Genomic DNA, 26108 nt, shown 5'->3' on the forward strand with positions numbered 1-26108 from the left:
TTGCTGGATTTAACCTCAACCTTTTTTGAGCAGGGTGTAATGCTTGCAATTTCCAGTCTTTTGGTACCTCAAATCTATGGAAGACTGAAAGATTATGGCCAGTTTTCCTGCAATTTTCACTCACTCGAGCGATCATTCTCTCCAGTTACAGCTTGGTTCTCTTTCCACTAAAATGTATCAACCCCTCACAGCACAACATGAAGCCCAAAACACCTCGTTTAAAATCACCATACTCTTTGCTACCTTCTCCCACCCTCCTCTCTGACCTATCACCTCCATCCCCACCCCATTCAACTATTGTACTCTTTGCTACTTTCTCACCCCACCCCATTCATCTCTCCACCCTGGAGGCTCTCTGCCTCTATTCCTGATGAAGGGCTTTTGCCCGAAACGTCGATTTTCCTGCTCCTCGGATGCTGCCTGACCTGCTGTGCTTTTCCAGCACCACTCTGATCTAAACACAAGATAAAATATTACAACTGCTGGAAATCTGGAAGGAAAACAGAAAATGCTGGAAATATTCAGTATCTGCACTGGCATTTGGGGAGAGGGCTGAATTTTCATCTTAGAGGCAGGTAACATGTCTGGAAATTTCCTTACTCGATTCATGCACCTCAGGAAAATTTGCACTGCATGATACAGTTTTTGTTGCTAGAGCAGAGCTGTGGGGCAGGGTTGGGCTCACAACTCCCAGATGCAACTTGGAAGAGACTAAAGAGGCTGCTAGGTGCCAAGGTGAGGTGGTTAAAATATTGGCCTCACTTCTTGGGGACCTCGTCCCAATGTTTTAATCTACATTACACCTCCAAGCTTATGCATTGCAAATGCCCTCATCTCCTCCTACCGATTCTGTGCCAACCCATACCGTAAAAGATGCAAAACCTGCAGGTACACCACCTCTCTCACCTCCATCCAGGGCCTCAAACAGTCCTTCCAGGTGAGACAGAGATTTACCTACCTCTCTTTCAACCTAGTTTACTGTATCCTGTGCTCCTGATGTGGTCGACCCTTCTCAGTTTAAGAAAGGTGGTAAGGACAATCCAGGGAACTATAAACTAGTGAGCCAGACGTTGGTGGTGGGCAAGTTGTTGGAAGGAATCCTGAGGGACAGGATGTACATGTATTTGGAAAGGCATGGACTGATTAGGGATAGTCAACATGGCTTTGTGCGTAGGAAATCATGAAGAAGTAACAAAGAGGATTGATGAAGGCAGAGCAGTAGATGTGATCTATATGGACTTCAGTATGGCGTTCGACAAGGTTCCCCATGGGAGACTGGTTGGCAAGATTAGATCTCACAGAATACAGGGAGAACTAGCCATTTGGATACAGAACTGGCTCAAAGGTAGAAGAAAGAGCGTGGTGGTGGAGGGTTGTTTTTCAGACTGGAGGCCTGTGACCAGTGGAGTGCCACAAGGATCGGTGCTGGGTCCTCTACTTTTTGTCATTTACATAAATGATTTGGATGCGAGCATAAGGGGTACAGTTAGTAAGTTTACAGATGACACCAAAATTGCAGATGTAGTGGACAGTGAAGAGGGTTACCTCAGATTACAACAGGATCTTGACCAGATGGGCCAATGGGCAGAGAAGTGGCAGATGGAGTTTAATTCAGATAATGCGAGGTGCTGCATTTTGGGAAAGCAAATCTTAGCAGGACTTATACACCTTAATGGTAAGGTCCTAGGGAGTGTTGCTGAACAAAGAAACCTTGGAGTGCAGGTTCATAGCTCCTTGAAAGTGGAGTCGCAGGTAGATAGGATAGTGAAGAAGGCGTTTGGTATGCTTTCCTTTATTGGTCAGAGTATTGAATACAGGAGTTAGGAGGTCATGTACAGGACATCAGTTAGGTCACTGTTGGAATACTGCGTGCAATTCTGGTCTCCTTCCTATTGGAAAGATGTTGTGAAACTTGAAAGGGTTCAGAAAAGATTTACAAGGATGTTGCCAGGGTTGGAGGATCTGAGCTACAGGGAGAGGCTGAACAGGCTGGGGCTGTTTTCCCTGGAGCATCGGAGGCTGAGGGGTGACCTTATAAAGATTTACAAAATTATGAGGATAAGTAGACAGGGTCCTTTCCCTGGGGTGGGGGAGTCCAGAACTAGAGGTCATAGGTTTAGCATGAGAGGGGAAAGATATAAAAGAGAGCTAAGGGACAACATTTTCACAAGGAGGGTGGCACGTATATGAAATGAGCTGCCAGAGGAAGTGGTGGAGGCTGTTATAATTGCAACATTTAAAAGGCATTTGGATGGGTCCATGGATAGGAAGGGTTTGGAGGGATATGGGCTGGGACCTGGCAGGTGGGGCTAGATTGGGTTTGGATATCTGGTCGGCATGGATGGGTTGGACTGAAGGGTCTGTTTCCATTCTGTACATCTCTATGACTCTATGATATTGGGGAGACCAAACGCTATCTCAGGGCATGTTTCACCATGCATCTCAGCTGGGCCTGCAGGGACCAAGCTGACCTCCCAGTCACTGCTCATCTTAATTATCCTTCCCACTCCCTTGCTGACATGACCAACCTTGGTCTCCTCCATTGCCACAGCAAATCAGACCACAAATTGGAGGAACAACACCACATCTTCCACCTGGGTAGCCTGCAGTCCAGACGACTCAACATTGAGCTCTCCAATTTCAAATAATCTCCCTTCCCATTCCCCGACTCCCATTCCAGCACCTCCCTCTCCCTTCCATTCGTCTGATTGACCCCTCCTTCGAGCTATCAACCAGATCCATCCCTCCCATTGACCAACCAGGTAGTACCCTCGACCTTTGTTCATTTATCAATACCTCCACTGCCCCGCAACCTCCACCCCCTTAATCTACAGCTCCCCATACAACCACCCCCAGTCATGAAGAAGGGTTACACCCGAAACGTTGACTTCTCCACTTCCTGATACTGCCTGGCTTGCTGTGTTCTTCCAGCCTCCTGCTTGTCCAACCCATACCCCCATCACCCCCAAAGACCTATCCTTCGGCGGGTCGGTGTGGACTTGTTGGGCCGAAGGGCCTATTTCCACACTGTAATGTAATCTAATCTAATCTAATCATAATCTTGTCCAACCCATACCCCCATCACCCCCAAAGACCTATCATATCCCTCAAGTCAACTCATGATCTCTCCCCATTCGCATGACCTTGAAATTCTCCATGTCAACGCAGCTAGTATCACCATGGTCAAACCTCATAAACCATATGGAGACAAGATGAAGTAGAATTATCATTATCTCTGACAGTCTTCTACATGAAAAAAGGTATCTCATTAATGGATATACTAATGGGTAACATTAGGGAGAATCCCAAGATATTCTCTATGTATATTAAGGGTTGAGGATAACCATGGAAACCATTAGGACCAAGGGGACAATGTGTGGGTGGGGGGAAAGGGACATTGATAGAGTGTTAATTGAGTACTTGAGTTCTGTCTTTGTTCTGGAGAAGGAGGATATAGGCATAAAATTTGGGGAGAGGGACTATGTTTTTGAGCAGTTTGACCGAGGCAGTGGGGAGGTAGTGGAGGTTTTAGCTTTCTTAACAGTAGAGAAATGCCCATGTTTCTTTTGGAGGCAAGGGAGAAAATGACAAGACCCATTTTGTTATTCCTCACTGGCAATTTGGGGTGTTAGGAGAATTACAGATCAGTGAATCTCACATCAGTAATAAAAAGACTATTGGAGAAAATTCTATAACAGAGACTTGATCTCCACTTGGAGAGGCAATGTTTAATCAGAGGTACTCAGAAGAGCTTTGTCAGAGGAGGATCATGCCTAACAAATCTGGTTGAAATTTCAAGGTATCAGGTGTGCAGATTTCAGCAAATAACGTTCCCTTTCATAGTTCTAATCTGCAATGAGTATGTGCCCAGTCTACTGAACCTCTCCTCATAACCTCTCCTTCCATACTCTGGATCAACTGAGTGAACCTTTTCTGAATTGCCTCCAAAGCCAGTATACCTTTCCTTAGATAAGGGGACCAAAACCTCTCACAGCATCCTAGCTGTGGTCTGACTAGTATCTTCTATAATTTTAACAATACTTCCCTATTTTTACATTCAAATCCCTTTGAAATAAAGGCCAATGCTCCACCTCCTTCTCTATTTCTGCTGAACCTGATGCTAGCTTGTGATTTATGTGTTGTTGCTTATTACAGTCATTCTCCATTTAAATAAACAGCTCCTTTATTCTTTCTGCCAAAGTGCATAGCCTCTGGATGGAGGATTGGTTAATTAATTCAAGGCAGACTCTTGGACCAGAGGGCATAATCTTAGAATAAAGGGTCACTCTTTTAAAACAGATGAGGAGAATTTTTATCTTTGTGAGGGTAATGAATCTGTGGAATTTGTATATTCAAGACTGATATAGATACATTTTTAATCAGTTAAGGGAATCAAAGGTTATGAGGCAAAGGCAAGAAAGTGGAAATGAGGATTATCAGATCAGTCGTGATTTCACTGAATGGCAGAGCCGACTTGATGGCCTGAATAGCCTGCTTCAGCTTATGGTTTATTTTCTTAGACACCTGCCATTTTTCCACAACCATCTTTTCTGATAAATCACTCTCTCAGTTAATTTCAGCTAACTGTGCCCTCAACTCCCACGATAGGTCATGGAAGCAGCTAAGCAGTAATAATGCTATAATGATAGCCCTTAGGGTTAGGCCAACATCTACTGAAATGCTAGTACAGATTCATTTCACTGTCACAGACAAAATGTGATTTGTCAGAAATGAGTCCAGGTTTTCCAGATCTTGGTCCTGTCCAACATTCTTAAAAGTCTGCAACTTGTTCATGATTCCATGAACATTTGGCTGAACATTTCAGGTGTGTGACCTCCTAAAAGTCATTAACTTGAAAAATGCCCTTCTTTTTCTCTCCACAGATAATAAGATGACCCATTTACTGCTGTTGTTCCACAGTTTTTTACACTAGAACAAGTTCTTTCACAGTTACTAATGTAACTGGTAACATGCATAGTAAATATATCCAGTCTATTCCAGAATGTTAGAGGTAGCAAAATATTTTTTTAAAAAAATGTCATGAATGTAGAAGTGTGAAATTTAAAAGCAAGGGCCAATTCCAATCTGATAGATTTTATTAAAATTTCAGAATGACAATGTTGGTGAATAGCATGGATGCCTTTGTTTACATTACATTGGCAAATATACAACTAAAATATTCAATAGTGGCAATTCATCAATTGTTTATTTTTATTTAGCTTTTGTTTTCTTGATAGATTTTGAATATTTATTTACATATGTGTTCATACTTTGTATCATACAGTTTAGTTAATATATTACTGCACATGTGCTTGCGTGATTCAACAAAAATGTTTCCCTCCAGCAGGAAATGTAGGACATAACATCAGTTATCAGCTTGTACAGACTATTCACCCTAGTGATCCAACGCACACCAGTGTGACCCTACTACCAAGAGCAAGTCAGGGTGTAAATCCTTCAACAGGTTAGTATTCAGACTTTGAGAGTGATAACTGCAGGTGACAAATATCACCCGATTTATTTAATTTATGTGATCCAGCCAGCTCTGTTAGGATTATCAGAGAGAGAATAGGGAAGCTGTTCAATTTTAAAAAAAGTAAAGTTAAATGGTAGTTTAAATCGGAGTTAAAATTTGACCTGTGACACAGAGCTTTTTGTTTGTCTAGCCTTTTATATTAAATACTGTATTTCAGTTTACTCAAAGGTCAGTTTGAATTTAAGCAACTGAACACTGAAAGGCTTATACAATTCCAGCTAACAAAGCACCCTTTGGGAGGTACTGCTTTTATTGTACTTCACTTTTCATGGTACTTTCAGTCATTTCCTGAGACATATGTAACTTAATCCAGTCAAAACTCAAGTTGTATTAAACACAGCCACAGTATGTGCAAAATTGCCCCCATACACTATCTTAAGAAATTACAGAGATTGAAAAATGATGTTGTTGAAGTAAGGCTTATTTATATAATGCCATGGACTAATCAAAGGGATCTTCTATCAAATGGCTCTGCTGGTTCACAATATTGGTCAGAATGTATCTAGTAATTTATTTATTTTATAAGAATACTTGTTAAAAAAAAGCTCATAGGTACTTGCATTTGCTGATAACTCTGATTTACAAAATTGAATGGAATCAAGAATACCAAACATATTAAATCCGATTAACAAAATCAAAAACTTCAGTGCACATATGATACATCTTAAATGCAAAGTTCTTCCTGATAAACTGGTAAATACAATGATAAACCGAAGTGTTCTTCAAATGACAATTATGTAACAGGAGAGGCTAATATCAAATTAAGAGATAGTGAGGACTACAGATGCTGGAAGTCAGTGTCGAGGAAATGTGCAGCTGGAAGGGCACAGCAGGTCAGATAGCATCGGAGGAGCAGAAAGGTCGATGTTTTGGGTCAGGATAAAGTCCTGTCCTGATGCAGGGCCCTGATCCAAAACATTGACTTTCCTGCTCCTCCAATGCTGTCTGACCTGCCATTATCAAAGTAATTTTGGATAAAGTCCACATTTAGCAGTTTATGTAAATTGGACATTCTGTTCGACAAACAGTGAGAAAGAATGAAATGCTTTTCTGCGTTCATTTACAAATTCATGTTGCCAATGTAAATGGCATTAGCTATATGAAGTTTAAAGAGGATTTTGTGGAAAAAAACAAAATGGTATGCAAGGTAGCCTCATTAATAATTGGGCTTTAATAATAAGTATTGTAAACACAGAGCAAAGCAAAGAATGCTATTGACTGCAGAGTTAGATAGGCAAAAGTGAGGACTGCAGATGCTGGAAACCAGAGTTTAGATTAGAGTGGTGCTGGAAAAGCACAGCAGGTCAGGCAGCATCCGAGGTTCAGTAAAATCGACGTTTCGGGCAAAAGCCCTTCATTCCTGATGAAGGGCTTTTGCCCGAAACGTCGATGTTCCTGCTCCTCAGATGCTGCCTGACCTGCTGTGCTTTTCCAGCACCCCTCTAATCTAAAAACTGCAGAGTTAGATGTTTAGTGTAAGCAAATCAAAATTGTTTTCTAAGCATAATGAATCAAAATTTGATTCAATGGACCTAGTTTACTTTGAGTAAAATGATTGTGATATATTCTCCAACTCAGGACATTAGTCTTAGAGTCATAGAGCTGTTCAGCATGGAAAAAAAACCTTTTTGGTTCAACTCATCCATACCAACCAGATATCCTAAATTAATCTAGTCCCATTTACCAGCATTTGGCCCATATCCCTCTAAACCCTTTCCATTCATATACCCATTCAGATGCCTTTTAAATGTTGCAATTGTACCAGCCTCCATCACTCCCTCTGGCTGCTCATTCCATACACGTACCAGCCTCTGTGTGAAATGGTTGCCCCTTAGGTCTCTTTTATTTTTCCCCCTCTCACCCTAAACCTATGCCCTCTAATTCTGGACTTCCCCCGCCCCAGGGAAAAGACTTTGTCTATTTATCCTATCCATGTCCCTCATGATTTTATAAACCTATATAAGGTCACCCCTCAGCCTCCGACACTCCAGGGAAAACAGCCCCAACCTATTCAACCTCTCTCTTTAGCTCAAATCCTCCAACCCTGGCAACATCATTGTAAATCTTTCCTGAACCCTTTCAAGTTTCACAACACCCTTCCGATAGGAAGGAGACCAGAACTGCATGCACTATTCCAAAAGTGGTCTGTCCAATGCCCTGTACAGCTGCAACATGACCTCCCAACTCCTGTACTCAATACTCTCACCAATAAAAGAAAGCATACCAAACGCCTTCTTCACTATCCTGTTGAGAAGCAGCTGCTATAAAGGGAACAATTAAATAACTTAACACATTTCATATTTCAATTATTTATTGATCATATTTGCTGTGTTTCTCTTCATTTTGAAACTCTGCTTCTGTTACTTATTTGCCCTAGTTCTCTTTACATTTCACATACTGTCAATTTTCTGATTACCTTAGCAATCAAAATTTGCTCTGAAGCTGTGAGATAAACTAACCTTGGAAGCCAATTTCAAGAGCACACTTTGTCTGGATTTTGTGGGGGCCTTCGAGGGTAATCTTGAGGGCAATGTGCAGGGGTAGTGGGCCTGACAAATTGGGAGCAGGAGCAGGGATGGTGTTCCATTCATCGTCCCATTGTCATGGCATTCCTTTAGCAGCAAGTAAGGTAGAAATCAGCTTTCCCGACTGAGGGTCAATTCTACAATTTACGTTTCCAATAATTACTTTATGTTCTTTTATGTCACCTTATTTCTTTTATAACAATTGTTAAGAATACTGAAATGACTAAGCAATCCTTTAAGCAATCCTTCTCATTCCTATAACTCAAATCCTCATTTTAGGTCTTCATCAAGAGATTAGATTCTGTGTTAATGTTTATTGGTGCCACAGAGGAGGTATGAGAATAACTTCTTGAGATGTAAGCCTGCAGATATATATTGATATGGCTGTTTTTGCAAAGGGGTGGTTGTCAATTTCTCTTTCCTTTGCAATGATAGCTAACCTTGATGATTGCAATCCTCTTAGGTGTTCAAAATCATCCTCTGCCTCTTTCCTGTTAAAGAGGAAGCCCACAAAGACTCAGAGACAAAAAACTCCAAAGTTCATCGAAGGCGTGCTGAGTGCAGTAATGTGACAGGAAAGGAAAAGCCTTGAATTTGTACAGGGTCTTTCACAATCTTAGGGCAACTTAAAATGTTTTACAGCCAAGGGAACACTTTTGAAATATATTGTTTGTTATCCTGCACGGATGTTGAGCAGCCAATTTGCACACGGCAAGATGGCACATTAGCTGTGAAATGCTTTCAAGTCAGAGAAATAAAGAAGCTCTTTCTTCTTTCTTTGTCCAAGTAAAATATTTCCCCTTATCTGTGTCAATAAAGAAGACCAGAACAGAACCTTTTTATAGTTGCTTCATTGGAATGCTGATGAAGGAAGCAGTTGAATTGTGGCACTGGGAATGTTTCAAGTCCTTTGAGAGAGCTAAAGAGGTTCTGTGTGTGTGTGTATGTGTTATGACCTCAGTGAATCTAACACAGTTGAACATATGTCATTCCTTGTGGGTGAGACAGTTTGTTGCCAGCTATGCTTTTTCCATTTAGTTTCTTATACTAGTTGTATGGCATTGATAAAAGATCCAAGACAAAACTGCAGTTATTTGACATCCTTTACACCAGCAGTAAGCACATCCTTTTGATCCGACAGAAATAGGGGGCGTTGGCGGTGGGTTATTCGTTCTCTGTTTCAACTCATCATCATGTCAACTTTCTATTTCACTCACATGGGTAAGCATCATTGGTGACTTCTTTGTTAATCACCTGCTTTTATATTTGTCATTCATTTAGTTGCGGGGCCTAAAACTGTCTAAATTTGTAGGACATATTTGCATATTATGTCCACATACATATATTTTACCAGGAGACACATAAATTTTAATGCCATGAATGCTGTTAATATAAACATATCATCAGCTCAGGAAGAAATAGGGGACATGTTTCCAAGTTATCAGAAGAAATTTCTAGGCCCCATGCCAGCATGAGTGTTTCATGTGTATTCATAGAATATTTAAAGTATCACCAAGTTTTGAGCCTGGAAATTGTAACTAGTTTCATTATAAGGTAACAACATGCAAGCTTGTTGGGTCTATTTTGGCCATTATTTCTACCTTCACCCATTACTAGTTCTGTTTTAATTATAGGGACAAAGCACGCTGGAGGGCAACTGATGCACATTTGAATTAAAGTATGTGAGATTTTGGGTATACCCAGTAACTGGAATAAAATATTTGTTGATTTGAAACCAAAACAAATTTAGATTTTCTTCTCCTCATATTTGTTTTCACAGTCTAGGAACTGACTGTCACTAAGCCTATTTTGCAGTGATATGTGAGTCCCAGTGTATCCAGTATAAAGAGAAGAGTTTTCAACCAGTGTGACAGGTGCCTCAGCAATTCAATGGACCTTAATTCCAATCTTGGAAGATCACTGATATTGCAACACAATAGGGCTTTAGTCTTGATATAGATTCTTACCCTTTGTCAACATTGGCTTCCGTGGTGGTTATAATGTTGCCATAGAGGATCAGTAAATGAAACTCTGAGGAAAATTAAGTAATAAAGCAAGTGTGATTGTGTCAGATGAGAGGATTAAAGTCTTTAGAATCAGAATCCTGATGAAAACCCAGCTTCAACCCTTCAACCACTGGCTATAACAAAGTTGTGAAAGTGATTGGGTGTTTGAGGAGGTAAGTTGTCACTTTTAATATTTTAATAAGGATACAAGCCTTTTGTTATTCAATTCAATAACTTTGGAAGCTCAGAACTCCATTCAGGTGAAGATGGCCAATCCTGGAAGTACGTGTCTTTACAACTGCTGACTGAATCCCAATCTACATGCCTGGGCAATGCTCATGATCAGCTCCCTTACCATCAAACTTTCAGATTTAACTTTCAATCTCCCCAGCACATCTCCTCCTGAGACTTCTGAATTCCCCCTCTATCTTTGATTGATCACCCAAGCCTCTGATTTAATTTAGAGCCAAAATATTAAGGCATACCAGGGCAACTCCCTTCCACCTCTATACCTCTGTGCCGCACATTTGCTGGGTCTGTCCTGCCGGTGGGACAGGACTTATCCAGGGATGGTGATGGTAGTGGGACATTGTCAGGTTTGAATCTGTGATTATAACAACATCCGGCTGTTGCTTGACTGGTCCGTGACACAGCTCTCCCAGTTTTGGCAGCAGCCCCCAGATGTTGATAAGGAGGATTTTGCAGGTTTGAGATGGCTACTTCTACCATTGCCTTTTAGATTTGGTTCCAGGTGGTCCATCCAGTTTTATTTCTTTGTTGAGACATCATAGTGATTGATACAGCTGATAGGCTTGCTAGGCTATTTCAGAGGGCAGATAAGAATCAACCATATTACTGTGGCTCTGAAGTCACATGTAGGCAGATTTCCTTCTGTGAAGGGTATTATTAATGCCAGATGGGCTTTTCATGTTCCATGGTTTCAGTAGATTCTTAATTCCAGATTTTTCTTTTAATTGAATTCAAATTTCACCATCTGCCATGACAAGCTTTAAACTTGGGTCCCCTGAACATTAGCTGAGGTTCTGGATTAATAGTCCAGCAATAATACACGAGAGCATCACCTTCCCCTATAATTTCACTTTTGTAGATCTACGTTGACTTTGCTCAGTTTTGCCAATCTTTTCTAAATGACCAGTTTAGACATCCTTTAAAATAGATTCTAACATTTCCTAACACTTCTAACATATTCCCTTCTACTGCCCTCACCAAAATGTCACACATTGCAGAGTGTGCTAGAATTCTATGCATCACGGACACTACTTTGGTAGTCAAAATGATGTTGTACTGCTGAAACAAAGGACCATATGAAGCAGAATGAGCAAGCCTTTCGTTATTATAGTGTCAGTGTTCACTTATCTACAGTTTTCACTTCCGAACATCGCATATTGCTTTGGTTTCCTCTTGACGTAATTTAAATAGGCTTTTCAAAGAAGCAAAAGAGTAATTAATAAAATAAGCAACCACTAAATGAAGGTTTTTTTTTACCATGCGGATCGTTGTGCATTGGAATTTGTTGATAAGGGCAAACTTCACTCAAAACAAGTTTGCTTGTCAGCTTGAACAAACCTTTCAGCAAAGCACCTCAAATCAGAATCATTAGGATTGTTTGAATCTTTGACAACCAAAGCAATTTCATACAATATTTTAGTTGAAGAAACACAAGTAAGAATAAGTCTGTAAAGTTGACTATAATCATCAGACAGAGATGGCTGATATTGAGTTTGACTTGAAAGTCATCATGCCTGGACATGCTTGAAAAAGCAGGATCTTTATGGTGACTTTAGCCAGGACAGGTGCTGAATCCATACTGTTGGTGCCTCTGATACCCAGCCAACTGAGTTAATTATCCACCACAAGTCAAGGTATGTAATAAATAAAAGGTAAAACCAAAACATAGATAATACAAGCCATTAAGCATTAATGTTTTCTTGGTTGGTCCCCATCAGATATTATAATTTGAATTTCAGCTTTTCTAATTTTTGCATTTAAAGTGACACTTCCAGAGCTGGATTTTATGTGTTGCTGTTTTCCACATTCCACTCTGGTTGAAATGTTGATGATCAGTCCCAAAGCAATAATACAATAGGGTCAGCCCTAATTAATTTGGAGTGTTACTTTTGGTCTGATCTGGGAAGGGGTCCCTCCTTGGAGATTCAGCTAGGCAGAACCCAGCAAAGAAAGTGTAGAGAGGGACAGGAAGGTGAGGAACTGGGTGGAGAGGCCAGACGGGAGACATTTCAAGGTCCAGGAAAATAATGGGCACAGTGTCTGCCCAAAAGGAAGTTACCTCCTTGCAGACTGACAGTAACTTGCCAGAAATCTGCTGGCATGCTCCACCTTTCCCTGCTACATCCAAAATGAAGGCAGATGCAGAATAAGGCTCTTAAATGGCCATTAATTAGGCTGTTTGGTGCCTTCCTAGCCTTCCTTTTTCAAGAGTGAAGGCGGGGGTGGGGGAAGGTGTAGAAAGTTGCTCACCTTATTTTGCAAGGCCCCCATCTATGCCTTCAAATACTCTTGCAAGACAGCCATAAACTACAACTCGACTGTTTGTTGGTTATGCACTGAAGATTGACTAAGGCTATGATTTTTCATACTCATTTCCATTGTTTACACCTAGCTTACAGGAATAACTTTGATTAGCTGTGTATTGTACACTGCATGTATTTGGTGCATGAACTGTAGGATGTTAGGGAAAATGGAATCCTATTTTCAATAGGATAGGGCTGAGAGGATCAAATATTTCTTAAACATTTTGTAATCAACAAATATTAATGAGCCCCATGAAAAGCAAATAAAATGAAAAATGGCCTGTAATTTTTTATCTGATGGGACCAGTAGATGGTGAGGTTCCACTTCAATAGTGAACCTTTATAAATGTGATCTTCTTTGTTTGTGCTAATTCATCTAGTACTGATGTTTCATATTATGAGTATCGTAGTTTGTAAACACTTTTTACACTGGTGACCTGATACTTTACTTTTATGTTTAACAATGTTATTAGAATCATGTTGTTATTTCATGTTTTCTTAAGGTGCCTCAGATTGCCAATGTGCAGCCTTTACATACTTTCTGGATCTACAACATGTATTATTACTTTTGCATTTCCTCTATTGTCTTTATGAACAACAACAAAAAAGTTCAATCAATTTCATTTCATCCTATGGCACACTGATGCAAGATGAAAGCTTCATGTATGTACTATGGTTCCTTGCAATCAAACTAAGGGAAATAAGTAACTTCTTTTTTTCTGGAGAGAGGTCCCTGTGTGATATATGATCGGTTGATGGACAGCCTTAACTAGTGTTCAAGGTTAAGTCAGGTCAGTTTGTGAGGCCCCATATCCATGAGCTATGTGCCTTTGTTAATTGAACGAAAGAGCAAGTCAATTTTTCATCAGGTAAATCCATTGTAAGTTGCAAGTCTCTAAGTAATACTCTGGCAATAGTGGAACTGGAAGATTACTTCCAGTCTTTGCAGCTGGTATTGCTACTCTCAAAGGAATACCAAAATAATTGCAAATGCTTTTACACAGCTGAAATCATATTAGGCTGTTCAACATAGAAAGATCCTGTTCTTTCCAAATCATATTTGATACTGGTTGTAATACTACACAGTCCCACATCAATACTACACCCATAAGCACAGAGCCTGATTCTAATCAAACATTTCATATGTAGAAAATTATTTCTTTTCACTGCACAAAATGTTATCATGAGCGGTCATTCTGTACAATGAAACCTAACTCAGGCGTGCAGTTTAGTAAATGGTATCTGTAGAATAGCTTGTTGGAGCACCATGTGTGTGGTTGGATTGTATACCTGTACACATGGGATGTTTCTAATTTCCTTTGAAATGCCTGATGTATTATGTGCTCAGAGCTTGAAAGTGTTTGTGCTCACACACTGAAGTTTGGTGTAAACCCCCAGAGGAGTTTTACGAGAATGATCCTGAGAATAAAGACCTTGTCATAACAGGAGTGGTTGATGTTTCTGGGTCTGTATTTGATGGAGTCCGAAGAATGAAGGAGGGGTGGGTGTGTTCTGATTGAATCCTACAGAATACTGAGACACCTGGATAGAGGAGAAGATGTTTCCACTAGTAGGAGAGAATAGGACCTGAGGGCACAGCCTCAGAGTAAAGGATGACCCTTTAGAACTGAAATGGGTAGAAATTTCTTCAGCCAGAGGCTGCTTAATCTGTAGATCTCACTGCCATGGAGGGGCTGTGGAGGCCAGGCCTTTGACTGTATGTAAGACAGAGATAGATTCTTGATTAGGAAGGGGGTCAAGGGTTATGGGGAGAAAGCAGGAGAATAGAATTGAGAAATGTTTCAGCCATGGTTGAAAAGCAGAGCAGGCCTGATAGGTTGAATGGCCTGATTCTGCTTCTTGATCCTATGGTCTTATATGTCATTAGTATTCTAAAGAAATGTGGGGTGTGAATCTAACCATGAGTGAAACATATGAAAAAGTCTGACTTAATTGTGCCAGGATCAATTTCAAAAAGTAAATTGACAATGTCTTTGTCAGTGGTGTAAATGCATTGCTACACTGGAACGTATAGAACAGACCATTCATACATCAGTCTCTTTATGATACAGTTTGTGAATATGCAAAAGCATTTAGATGTACATGAGCAGATCAGAGGCTAGGAATATTGCAGTAAGTAACTCATCTCCTCACTTTCCAAAATCTGTCCATCATCTACAAGGCACAGAAGTGTGTTGGAATGCTCACCACTTCTAGAAGGACAAGTGCAGCAGATACATAGGAACGCCATCACCTTCAAGACCTCCTCCAAGCCAATCACCATTCTGATGTGGAAATATATTGTTGTTCCTTCACTGTCTCTGGGTCAAAATCCTGGAATTCCCACCCCAATGGAATTGCGGTCAGTTCACAGCATGTGCACAGCAGCAGTTCAAGAAGGCAGCTCATCGCCATCTTCTTAAGGGCAACTAGGGATGGGCAATAAATTCTGGCCCAGTCAATTACTCCACACCCCATGCCCACATATAAAGAATGATAAAAATCTAGTGCCAACATTGAACATGGATTTGTAAATTCTGTCTTTGTGAATCATTGGCGTTATTAGTTGACAATGGATCAATATTGTGTTCAGTGAAGTAATTGTGGGGACATGTCGGTCAATGCTATTTTCAAGGAAAAATATACTTATATACCCACTGATGAATGTTAAAATAATTAGTTCACATGAAAAATGCTTTGCTGCTTAAATGCAGTATTTTCAAGTTATCTATCTTCTTTTACCGCCAATACTTCAGCAGCAATGGAAGCAAGAAGCTATGATTTTTCTGCTTGACCTCACCACTATATTTCATTTTTCACTACAGGAACACATCCTGACTTGGCAACTTGGCTACTTTTGCCCTGACCTAACAATATCTTAAAAATTGTCAAGTTCCAAAGCCAAATTTATTCGTCATCCACTTCATGACTCAAGGACAGGATTATAATTATAAAGCAAAATTACAGCAGATGATCAACAAACAGAAAGGTTCCATTTATTCAAACACTAAATTATAACAAAACTTACAGTAGCTAAGTTGAAACTGTAATGCATGGAATAAATAGCCTGAATATTGAATACTTCATAAAATATTGGCATTGATGATGTTAATAAAACTTTGGACTCTTCTATATTTTTTGAATAAAGACGTTGAGTGCAAGGCAATGCTGAACCTATGCTAACTGTTGTTTAGAACCCAATTGTGGCCCGTTTTGGATCTCTTGCTTTAGATAGGAGTCAATTTCATGCCAGAGGTTGCAGCAAATGTTTCTTGAGATTATATAAAGGATGTGAGGCCTTAGATATGAGGAGGCACTAGAAGAACAGAAGTATTTTGTACTAGAACAAAGATGAATTAAGGAAAGATCTGGTAAAGAGGTTTAAATAATAACGATTTCAATTGATCGGTGAGTTCATAAAAAGTGTAGATTTCAGAACATCCGCAAACAAATTTTGCATTTTTAGAGTGCTTTTCAAATCCTTGGAATGCAGCAAAACCCCTCTCATCAAACACCAGCAAACGCTTTATTACCTGGCACCTATAGGACCAGGAATGTGCTGGTTCATCACTGACCAATTGAAGCTTCAAGACAACAACACAACTCTTAAAATCAATGTAAAACACACAGAGTAAGTAATAGAAATGGAGTGCAGGGGGTATACACATCACTGAGATACTTTATTTACAACATAAATACTTAGACATCGTGGTAGCTCGCAGTATTTGAAGTATATAATTTTTGCCAGTTTATTAAAAGTGCTGGTTGATAAGATGCCAGTTAAAACTAAGTTTGATGTAGTTGTTTGAGGCATTGTCACTTATTTTGTATACAATATCGCAGCCACTTCAGCACAGAATGAAATCCCATAAATATAAGTAAGATAAATGATTACTCAGTTGATGGTGTTGTGTTGTTGGTTGCTGGGTTAATGTAGAATATTGGAAAACACCATAGTCTCTCTTTTTTTGGAACAGTTCAAGGGGATTTTTGAACAGTCAGTCAATCACAGTTTAAGCTTAAATAAAGCAAAAAGCTACAATGCTGGAAATCGGAAACAAAAACAGAAATTGCTGGAGTAACTCAACAGGTCTGGCAGCATCTCTGGAGGGTTACCGGACCTGAAATGTTAACTCTGCTTTCTCTCCACAGATGCTGCCAGATCTGCTGAATTTCTCCAGCAATTCCTGTTTTTGTTACTGTTTAAGCTTATCTGATGGGATAGTGTTTCAGTACTGTACTGAAATGTTTGGCTTTTCAAAGTGCTGAAGTCTGATGTGCAGTTTGAATTTGTAATATTTTAAGGCAGGAATAAGTTATTCCACTGATCCAAAGAATGAATCAATTCTGTACAAACATAATGGCCTATATGGCCTCTTACTGCTTGTAAAGTTGCCCAATTTTAAGAATTTAATGTACTTCCATGACCGTTATGGTTTACATGGCAAATAGTCAATACAGCAATAGTAATTATCCTAGCTTTTAAAGTGAGAATTTAAACAGGAAGCAGACTGCATCAGTGACCAATGGCTATCCCATGCCTGTGAACATACACACTCTAATCTGAAGACTTTCATGTGATCTTAAATGTTTGAATGATGTAGCTCATTCATCAACAGACAACACATTAGTGAAGAATGTATCAGAAGGAAACAATTTTTAAACGAGTGACTGCGCAGCTACTTTCTTCAACAATTTTAGTTCAAGAGTTCATAGGCATTAGCCGCCACATACTGGTTTAACAATATACCAGGCAGAAATCCCAGGATGGATTTTAGCATTCTAACTCTTGATGAATTTCAGCAAATTCAGATCGAAACTCAAGCCAAAGCACTGATATGTTTATATAACCTTTATTTTCATGGTGCATTCAATACTTTGAAAATACTAGGCAAATCCGACCGGCAACATACTATTTTGACATTTTAAAAATATTAAGTGTTAAAATATTGACTATGGTTGCAAAAGACTTTAGAAATGAAATTTATTTATTATAAAAGAATCAAACAGATTATAAATTTTTTTTAAGAATGGCAAAACTAATAAAACTAGCTGATCGCTTTCCATGACTACTAATTAATCTCGCTCTACTGGGACATCGTCAGCAGTAATATCTAGCCCCAAACCTCATGCTACCAATGTGGGGTGATCCAAGATTCTGTCATTGATCACCTTCTTTTTCTTACCTTTGACATCACTTTCAAAATGTCCTCAATCAAACCAACTCTATCCTTTCATGACCATCATTGTTTCCACAAATATCTCTGCACTATCAGGTTGTTTGTTTGACATCAAGTTGTAGATAAACCAGAGCTTTCTCTAGGTGAGCACTGAGTATGTCAGACCATCTTATTTGAGTTCTACAAAATCTAATTGAAATTGTGCTAATGGTTCTATTCCCTTCCGGTTGAAAGATGAACTGAATGGTTTGCAAAACCTATGTTCTGTTCTGAACTGATTTTTGAACCTTTCATCACTTCCAGTAATAAGATAAGACCTTTCTGCCACCTCAACATGTGGCTTTTATCCTACCTTAACCTCTGACAATAAACTCCTTCACCAACCATGTTTTTAATACCTCAAGGTCACTTCTTGAACACCTCCTTAGTGGCATAAAGTCCATTGTATCAATATTCCATTGCCTATATCCTGTACCAAATTATGTTTCACAAACGTTTTCTGTCCAATGACAATTTCTCTCTCTCCTAATGCACCAATCTCACATCAGTATCCATGTTTATAAACCCCTTCCTGATTCTCCCCACACAATGCAGTGGTGCTTCAACTCTACATCCTATATCCAACAATCTTTTCATTTTACATTCCTATGGATTCTCCCTGTCCTTCTGTTTTGGTTACAGAAATTTCTCCTAACATGGCTCCAAATTTCCTACTTACACTTGTTGCTTTGTTTCTTCCCTAAACCTCAAAACCTTTCGAAAATCTACTTGCCTTCACTTAAATCTCCAAAATCTTTTTTTTTTAATTCACAGAATGTGAACATCATGAGCAAGGCCAGAATTATTGTCCATCACTAATTGGTCTTGAGAAAGTGGTTGTAAGCCTCTTTCTTAATGGCTGCAGTCCATGTGATGTTTATAGCCACACTGCCTTTGGAAGGCAGTACAATAATTTTGAACCATTGGTGATGAAGGAATAATGATACAGTTCCAAGTCACAATCATGTGTGACTTGGACAAAAATTGTAGGTACTGGTGGTTTCATATGTATGCTGTCCTCTAGCCATTAAGAGTTAATTAGATTAGATTAGATTAAGATTACATTACAGTGTGGAAACAGGCCCTTCGGCCCAACAAGTCCACACCGACCCGCCAAAGCGCAACCCAGCCCTGCCCCTACATTTACCCCTTACCTAACACTACGGGCAATTTAGCATGGCCAATTCACCTGACCTGCACATCTTTGGACTGTGGGAGGAAACCAGAGCACCCGGAGGAAACCCACGCAGACACGGGGAGAACGTGCAAACTCCACACAGTCAGTCGCCTGAGTCGGGAATTGAACCCGTGTCTCAGGCGCTGTGAGGCAACAGTGTTAATCTTTCACTGTAGAAGTTATTTATATGTTTGGTTACAATAACTTTCTGCTGATTAGTGACCTGCAGGATATTGATGAATGGAGATTCAGCCATGGTGGTATCATTGAACATCAATGGCTAGACTCATGTTTTGCCGGAATTGTCCTTTGTTCTGCATTTGTGTACCACAAATGTGACTTGTCGCTTATTGACCCAATGTTGTCCAGGTCTTGCTGCATAAATGCATAGATCCCTTCATTGTTTAGAATAGTGAATCAAGGCAACACACTGTAAGGTCATCAGCGAACATCTCCATTTCAAACCTCATGATGGAGGAAATGTTACTGATTAAAAATCTGAGAATAGTTGTGTCTAGGACACTGCCCTGAGGGATGCCTGCTGTGACGTCTTGGGGCTGGGATGATTGGCCTTCAACAACCACAACCATCTTCCTATGTGCTAGGTTTGTCTCTGGCAAGTGGACGGTTTCCTTGCAAAAATCATTAATTAACTTTTTCTAGTGTTCTTTAATGCTGCATCCAGTTCAAAACTGCCTCATTGGTCAATTTGCACCTAACTTGTCCGTGTTTGGAGCCAGATCCTCGTGAGCTCTGGACCTCAGCTGTCCCAGTGAAACTTCACTTGAGCCTAAGTGAGTTGGCAATTTATGACCAAATGACACTTGAGAAAGTTGTCAGTATTTCTTTCTTTCTGCATGTTGATAATACAGAGTGGACTGACGGGCTGGTAATTGGTTGAATTGCATTTATCCAGTTTTTTGTTGACAAGCCAAAACGGATAATTTTCCACTTTATCAGTTAAGTACCAATGTTGTTGCTTTTAACCAAGTGATCCATATCTTTCCTAAATAAAAGGCCACAGAATGTTTCATAGAATTGGAATTTCCTGCAATCGTGAAATTACTGATACAGTTAGAACTTTCTCCATTGTGAAGTTATTCTAAAATTTCCTGCTTTTGTAACTTGTGCATGTTGCAGAAAGTATTATGGCAAATCAGAAACGATGTAGCCAATGGCCATTGTTCGCTATATCCATAGAAATTGTTTTTCTGGATCCCAAGGTATTTTCATTACAAGCAAAAAATGGCAACTTATCAATAATTAGTCACAGTAAATGAGTTAATTCATGCTACAATGAGCATATTTTCAAATGAACATCAGTTTTATTTTATGACCATAAAAGGAAGTGGCTTGTTTCACCATCTTAACAGAAACAACAGTTTATGAATAGAGTTTATAAAATTAATAATAACAAGAAACAGATGTTGGACTGCCTAGCATCAAACATAATGTAAAATATTGCAAAAATTCTTTTAGGTGTTCCTAGGTATGAACATATTGAATGATAAAGGAACAAAATTTGACATGTTGTGTGAACAAAACTCCTGAGCAATTACCGATTTTTTTCAAGATTACTGAGGCATCAGTTGCCTAAGTAGTGAATGAGATGAGAGATTTTTGGATACTAAAGGCTGGAATGAACAGCAAGATCAAGTTGGGAAATTTCATGATGCAATGGAGTAATAAGTATCACAAATCACAAGAGGACTTTGAGTATATGGATACAGTCAATCCTATTGACCCAGGAGGCAGGGTGGTAGACAGACAATTATCAAAGTGGACTGCTGAGAAGATTTGACCTGGTCGCCTATGACATTTATTCAGTTGTTTTGGAAGTTAGGCCTTATAATCCCTCACACCACCTTAAATGAATATTCTCTCTAAGCCTTGTGGCCAGGCAGCCACTGAGAAGACTCATATATGTCACAGTGGCTAATGCATGTCTTCCTCTTCCAAAGAGTTTCTTTTGCAATTGGAATTCAGTCATTGCACAACATTCATATTTTTAATGTTGGCATGTACATCATGTTTGCTATTAGATATGACTGGCCAGGAAAACAAATACACTGGGTATATGTTTTGGTATATTAGGTCCAAGTTCTATCATGCTACTGACATTCTCACTAAGGGCTAGAATTTCAGGCTGACACAAGGATATAGGACATGGAATTTTTCAGTTTATTGACTCTGCTCCTCTTCCATCACCTCACCCTGTCCCCCTTCTGAGCTTCCTATGATTGCATGTTTTCCCATTTGCTTTGTCCTATAGCCTGGATTAACAAACAAATCTTCTAAACTTGTAAAAGTCAGAGATTCTTTTCAAAGGTTGAGCATTTCCTCTGCATCCAACTCACATCAATTGGAACCAGAAAGGAATACCTGTCTGCCTGATGCTGTGCTGCTCCATAATGCTGAAGATGATGTTCCTACAGCTCAATGTCCTCACCTTCCTCCTTGGAAAACCACTGCCACTCTCTGAACTTTTCAGAGTCTATTGCATCCCATCCTTGTCTTCCTCCAACTCTGCAGAGTGCAGCATGCTAGGATTAAGCTGTATACCCTGTCAGAATATACCATAAGCCTCCCAACACCCAACTCCCAAACATTAAAGAGATCTAAGTACCGGAATACCATCTTTCCAACAGCCTTCACACATATGGGTTGCGGAATGAGAGATCCCACAGGTGTCCTGAGTGGGTCTTGGAGGAACCAGTTGTCTAGAAGTTTAGCATCTTAGCGGGTACTAGAATAGGACGGCCACCTCGCGCTTCCAGTTACAGGTCTCACGTCAACAGTTGGAGTAGTGCTGTGATGATGTCACAGGACATCCTCAGTTCACAGCTACACTGTGCTTCACTCATCTGGAGGCATTGGGGACTTCCTGTACTTCCTCTGCATCCTGAGGAGATCTTCAGCTGCAAACTCTTGCTGTGCAAGTCGTTCGGCAATCCTAGGAGATTGTTGCTGGCCCCGAGCTTGCTGGAACCTTTGTTCCTCTTCCATTTCTGCGCAGTTTTGTTTTATCACAGAAACAGTGATGAAAATCTCTGATGCAGCTGGATCCATTGGTCACACTTTCAATTGTGCCCATGGAATATAGTGCTGGGTGCCCAAGACAATGGCATGGAGTCACCAGGTATCTGCTCTGACTTTCATGTTGGGGATTGTCACTGTGTGGTTTCTATTCAGCGGATGAGGAGAATGGGAAACTGCACATTAATGAAGTGAGATTAGGTAATAATTAGGCATGATCTCACTACTCACTCATGAGATTTCTTGTCTTGCCATACAAAAACAGGTGGGAGAATTAGACTTTTTCTCTTCGACATTGAGAATCTCATTTCTGCCGATCATCCCCTATTTCCCTCGCCACTGCCCATGTTATTCAAGAGCTGAGAAGATCCCACCCATGCATCTTTTTGTTACTGCTATTTGATAGCATTAATTTTGTACGCATATCCAATGTGCACAGGTCTATTCCCATCTTTAGCAAAATAAAGATTCATCTTGAAGCGTAGGTGTTGGGCAAACCATCAGAAAAGATTCAATTGTCTCAAAGTCTTTGTCTTAGGTAGCTTTCCTGTGGGTCTGTACTTTATAAAAGGACAATACAGTGGCAGTGACAGGTGAAATAGCAGTAATGCAGGAATGTTGCAATAGCTATTGATTTTAGTGAGGCCAGAGCTATGTTAATCCTTCAGTGAGTCATTTATACCATTATTCCCATTTTCTTTTCGATATTTATAGGAAAGAAATGTTCAGGTGTGTTATGATATACCCCTGGAGCAGGTGAGGCTTCAACCTGGGTCTTTTAGATTAGAAGTGGGGACATTACCAAGATGCCTCTCCTGCTTTTCTTAAAATCACTGTTTAATATGATCTCTATAACATGGGTGGGCCTTTGAAGTCATTCAAGTGTCCAGGAGCATTTGACGACCATCTTACTTTATAAATACAAACATTTGTGAATGAGTCACAGCCAAAGGAGAAATATATGATAGGACTGATGGAGCTACAGACTTAACTGAAATGCAAATGCTGTTGACCCTTTACTGTTCTACACGAATTATAGAATATAGATGAAGAGATGGGTGTGTGTTTGCTGCAGGCTATTATATATTGAGGCAGAGATTAAAACCATATGCTTGAGCTGCAAAACCAAATTTAAAACTCAATGTTTTTTCTGGTCTCTGTAGGCCCCATTTTAGATATGCATTTCACAGTGTCCAGCACTGATTTACACCATGCAAATCTGCCAGATGTTCATGTTTCCAAAATGTTCTCCATGACTGACCCAGCACTTCTGCAACAATAATCAAAAAGATACGTTTTAATGTTCATGAAATAAGATGAATCCATTCATAAATAACATTTTAACAAAATGTTTTAGACGGGTTTTGTCATTCAAGCTTACCAAACGAACATTCAAGTCCACATAATTTTGATGTTTTGAGGGGAGTAATCCTATATTAATAATTTTAAATAGGCTTCAGTCCAGAACTAGGAACAGTCTGTTTTGCAGAAAAATCAACATCGTTGGCTACCGAGACAAGTTTTATTACATTTTGTGCAAAACTTTCAGTAAAAGGGACTTTATAAGCATATATATTGACAATATTTTAACAGCATTCTAAGTGAATGGATTTGTAAGTTAGATAAATGCAACAAGGTGTGAACTGTCTTCACACCACCACTCATGTCATTTCATTCAATTTTTATAAATATGGCAAAGTGTTTTACATGCCAATTTATATCACTGATTGATTTTCTTTTTAAGAATTCATTCATGAAAATGGACATTGCTTCAGCATTTATTGCCCATCCATAGTAGCCCATGAGAAGTTGGTGCACGACTTTCCTGAATCACTGCAGTCCATATGGTATTGCTGCACCACACGTGCTGTTCAGAAGAGAGTTCCAGGATTCTGACTCATCAGCAGTGAGAAAACAGTGATACAGTTCCAAGTCAAGATGGTGTGTGCTCTTGAAGGGGAACTTGCAGATGATGGCGTTCCCATGCACCTGATGCCTTGTCTTTCTAGGTTGCAAAGGTTGTGGGTTTGGATGATGGTTTTGGAGGAACTTTGATGAATTGTGTGGTGCATCTTATAAAGAGTATATACTGCTGCTGATGTGCGTCAATGATGAATGGAGTGAAGTTTAAGATGGTGGCCGGAGTGCCAATCAAGCAGGCTGCTTTGTTTTGAATGGTGTTGAGTTCCTTGAGAGTCCTTAGATCTCCAAACCGGGTAACTGGAGGGTATTCCATCACATTTCTGACTAAGTGGCAGTTTGGTGTGGCTACATTTGAAGTAATGTACTTTGGTAATGTTGACATTAATATCCTTGGTAGGGTGAAAGCACAGAGAGATTTGGATGCTTCAGGAATACAGAGTTTTAAAAAATTGCTTGCGAAGATGATAAAGCCATGGAAAGTGAAAGCAGGATTTTAGGATTTGTATTTTACAAGGTTGTGAAGGTGAATCTGTAGAAGGTGAATGCCATTGTGATTTACCTTGTTTTTGTGATGGCCATTCTTTTCATTTCGTTAAGGATATCCATAGGACCACAAGATACAGGAGCAGAATTAAGCCATTCAGCCCATCAAGTCTATTCCACCATTCAGTTATGGCTGATATGTCTCTCAATCCCACTCTCCTACCTTCTCCCATAACACTTGGTACTCTTACCAATCAAGAACCTATCTCTGTCTTAAATACATTCAATAAAATGGCTTCTATAGCCCTCTGTGGCAACAAGTTCCAAAGTGCATAAGCTCACACTTTCTCACATTGTATTATGTCTGCTACTTCTTTGTCTATTCTCCTAGCCTGTCAAATTCCTGCAGTCCTGAAGAATGGTTACACCTGAAATGTTGACTTCTCCACTTCCTGATGCTGCCTGGCTTGCTGTGTTCTCCCAGCCTCCTGATTATCCACTTTGGATTCCAGCGTCTGCAGGTTTTTAGTCTCTATCCAAGTAATTCCTGCAGCCTCCCTGCCTCCTCAACATTACCTAGCATTCCACCTATCTTTGTGTCAGTTGCAAACTTAGCAATAACACCCTCAGTTCTGTTGTCCAGATCATTAATGTATAATGTGAATATTTGTGGTCTCAACACTGATCCCTATGGAACTCCACTAGTCACTGGGTGCCATCCTGACAAAGACCCCTGTCTCTATTATTCCTGATGAAGGACTTTTGCCCGAAATGTCGATTTTACTGCTCCTCGGATGCTGCCTGAACTGCTGTGCTTTTCCAGCACCACTAATCCAGAATCTGGCTTCCAGCATCTGCAGTCATTGTTTTTACCCATCTGCCAGTCAGCCAATCCTCTATCTGTGGCAGTACCTTGCCCTTAACACATGGCAGCCTATTGTACAGCAAATAGATTCACCAAATCTATTTTCAAATAGATCACTGGATCTTCTATGTCTAAATTGCTTGTTGCCTTGTCAAAGAATTCTAGCAGATTTGTCAGGCATGACATCCCCTGAAGAAGCCATGCTGAGTCCTCTCTATTTTACCATGCATTTCCAAGTACTCCACATCTCATCCTTAATAATGGACCCTAAAACTTTACTAACGACTGAGATCAGGTGAACTGGTCTATAGTTTCCTGTCTTCTGCCTTCCTTCCTTCTTAAACAGGAATGTTACATTAGGCATTTTCCAATCCTCTTGAAACCCCCTTGACTCCAGTGATTCCTGAAAGATCAGCAGCAATGCCTCCACAATCTCCTCAGCTCTCCTTTTGGATCCCTGAAGTGGAGGTGATTTATCCACCTTCAGACTTTTCAGCTTCCCCAGCATCTTCTCCTTATGATGGCCACTACACTCCCCTCTACTCCCTGATTCTCTTGAAGAACACGTGGGTGCATCAGGAATGGATACAAATGTGGCCTTATGATGTAACTAAGACCTCATTGTGATTTTAATTGAATGGGCTGAAAACCACATTGCTCAGTAAAACTTTGAGGGACTGTGTGATGATTGGGTACATTACAATATAGTTAGTGAATTTTCAAGAAATATTTAGAGATTGCTTATTTCTGTATTTTTTGTGACTGAACTCTCACTTGACATTGGTA

General features: G+C 39.9%; 1 protein-coding gene across 5 annotated transcripts in view; it reads left to right on the plus strand.

The window, feature by feature from the left end:
- The window catches only part of fbln2 (fibulin 2), a 209770-nt gene that overhangs the window by 37202 nt on the left and 146460 nt on the right, over positions 1-26108 (plus strand). For 4 of the 5 annotated variants that reach the window (XM_043707995.1, XM_043707999.1, XM_043707997.1 and 1 more), the window contains one exon: positions 5345-5464. In XM_043707995.1, coding sequence (XP_043563930.1) covers positions 5345-5464 — 120 coding nt within the window. The remainder of the gene's footprint in view (positions 1-5344; positions 5465-26108) is intronic. The other variant, XM_043707998.1, reaches the window with a different exon arrangement.

The sequence above is a fragment of the Chiloscyllium plagiosum genome, chromosome 18, assembly GCF_004010195.1.
Source record: "Chiloscyllium plagiosum isolate BGI_BamShark_2017 chromosome 18, ASM401019v2, whole genome shotgun sequence".
Lineage (NCBI taxonomy): Eukaryota > Metazoa > Chordata > Chondrichthyes > Orectolobiformes > Hemiscylliidae > Chiloscyllium > Chiloscyllium plagiosum.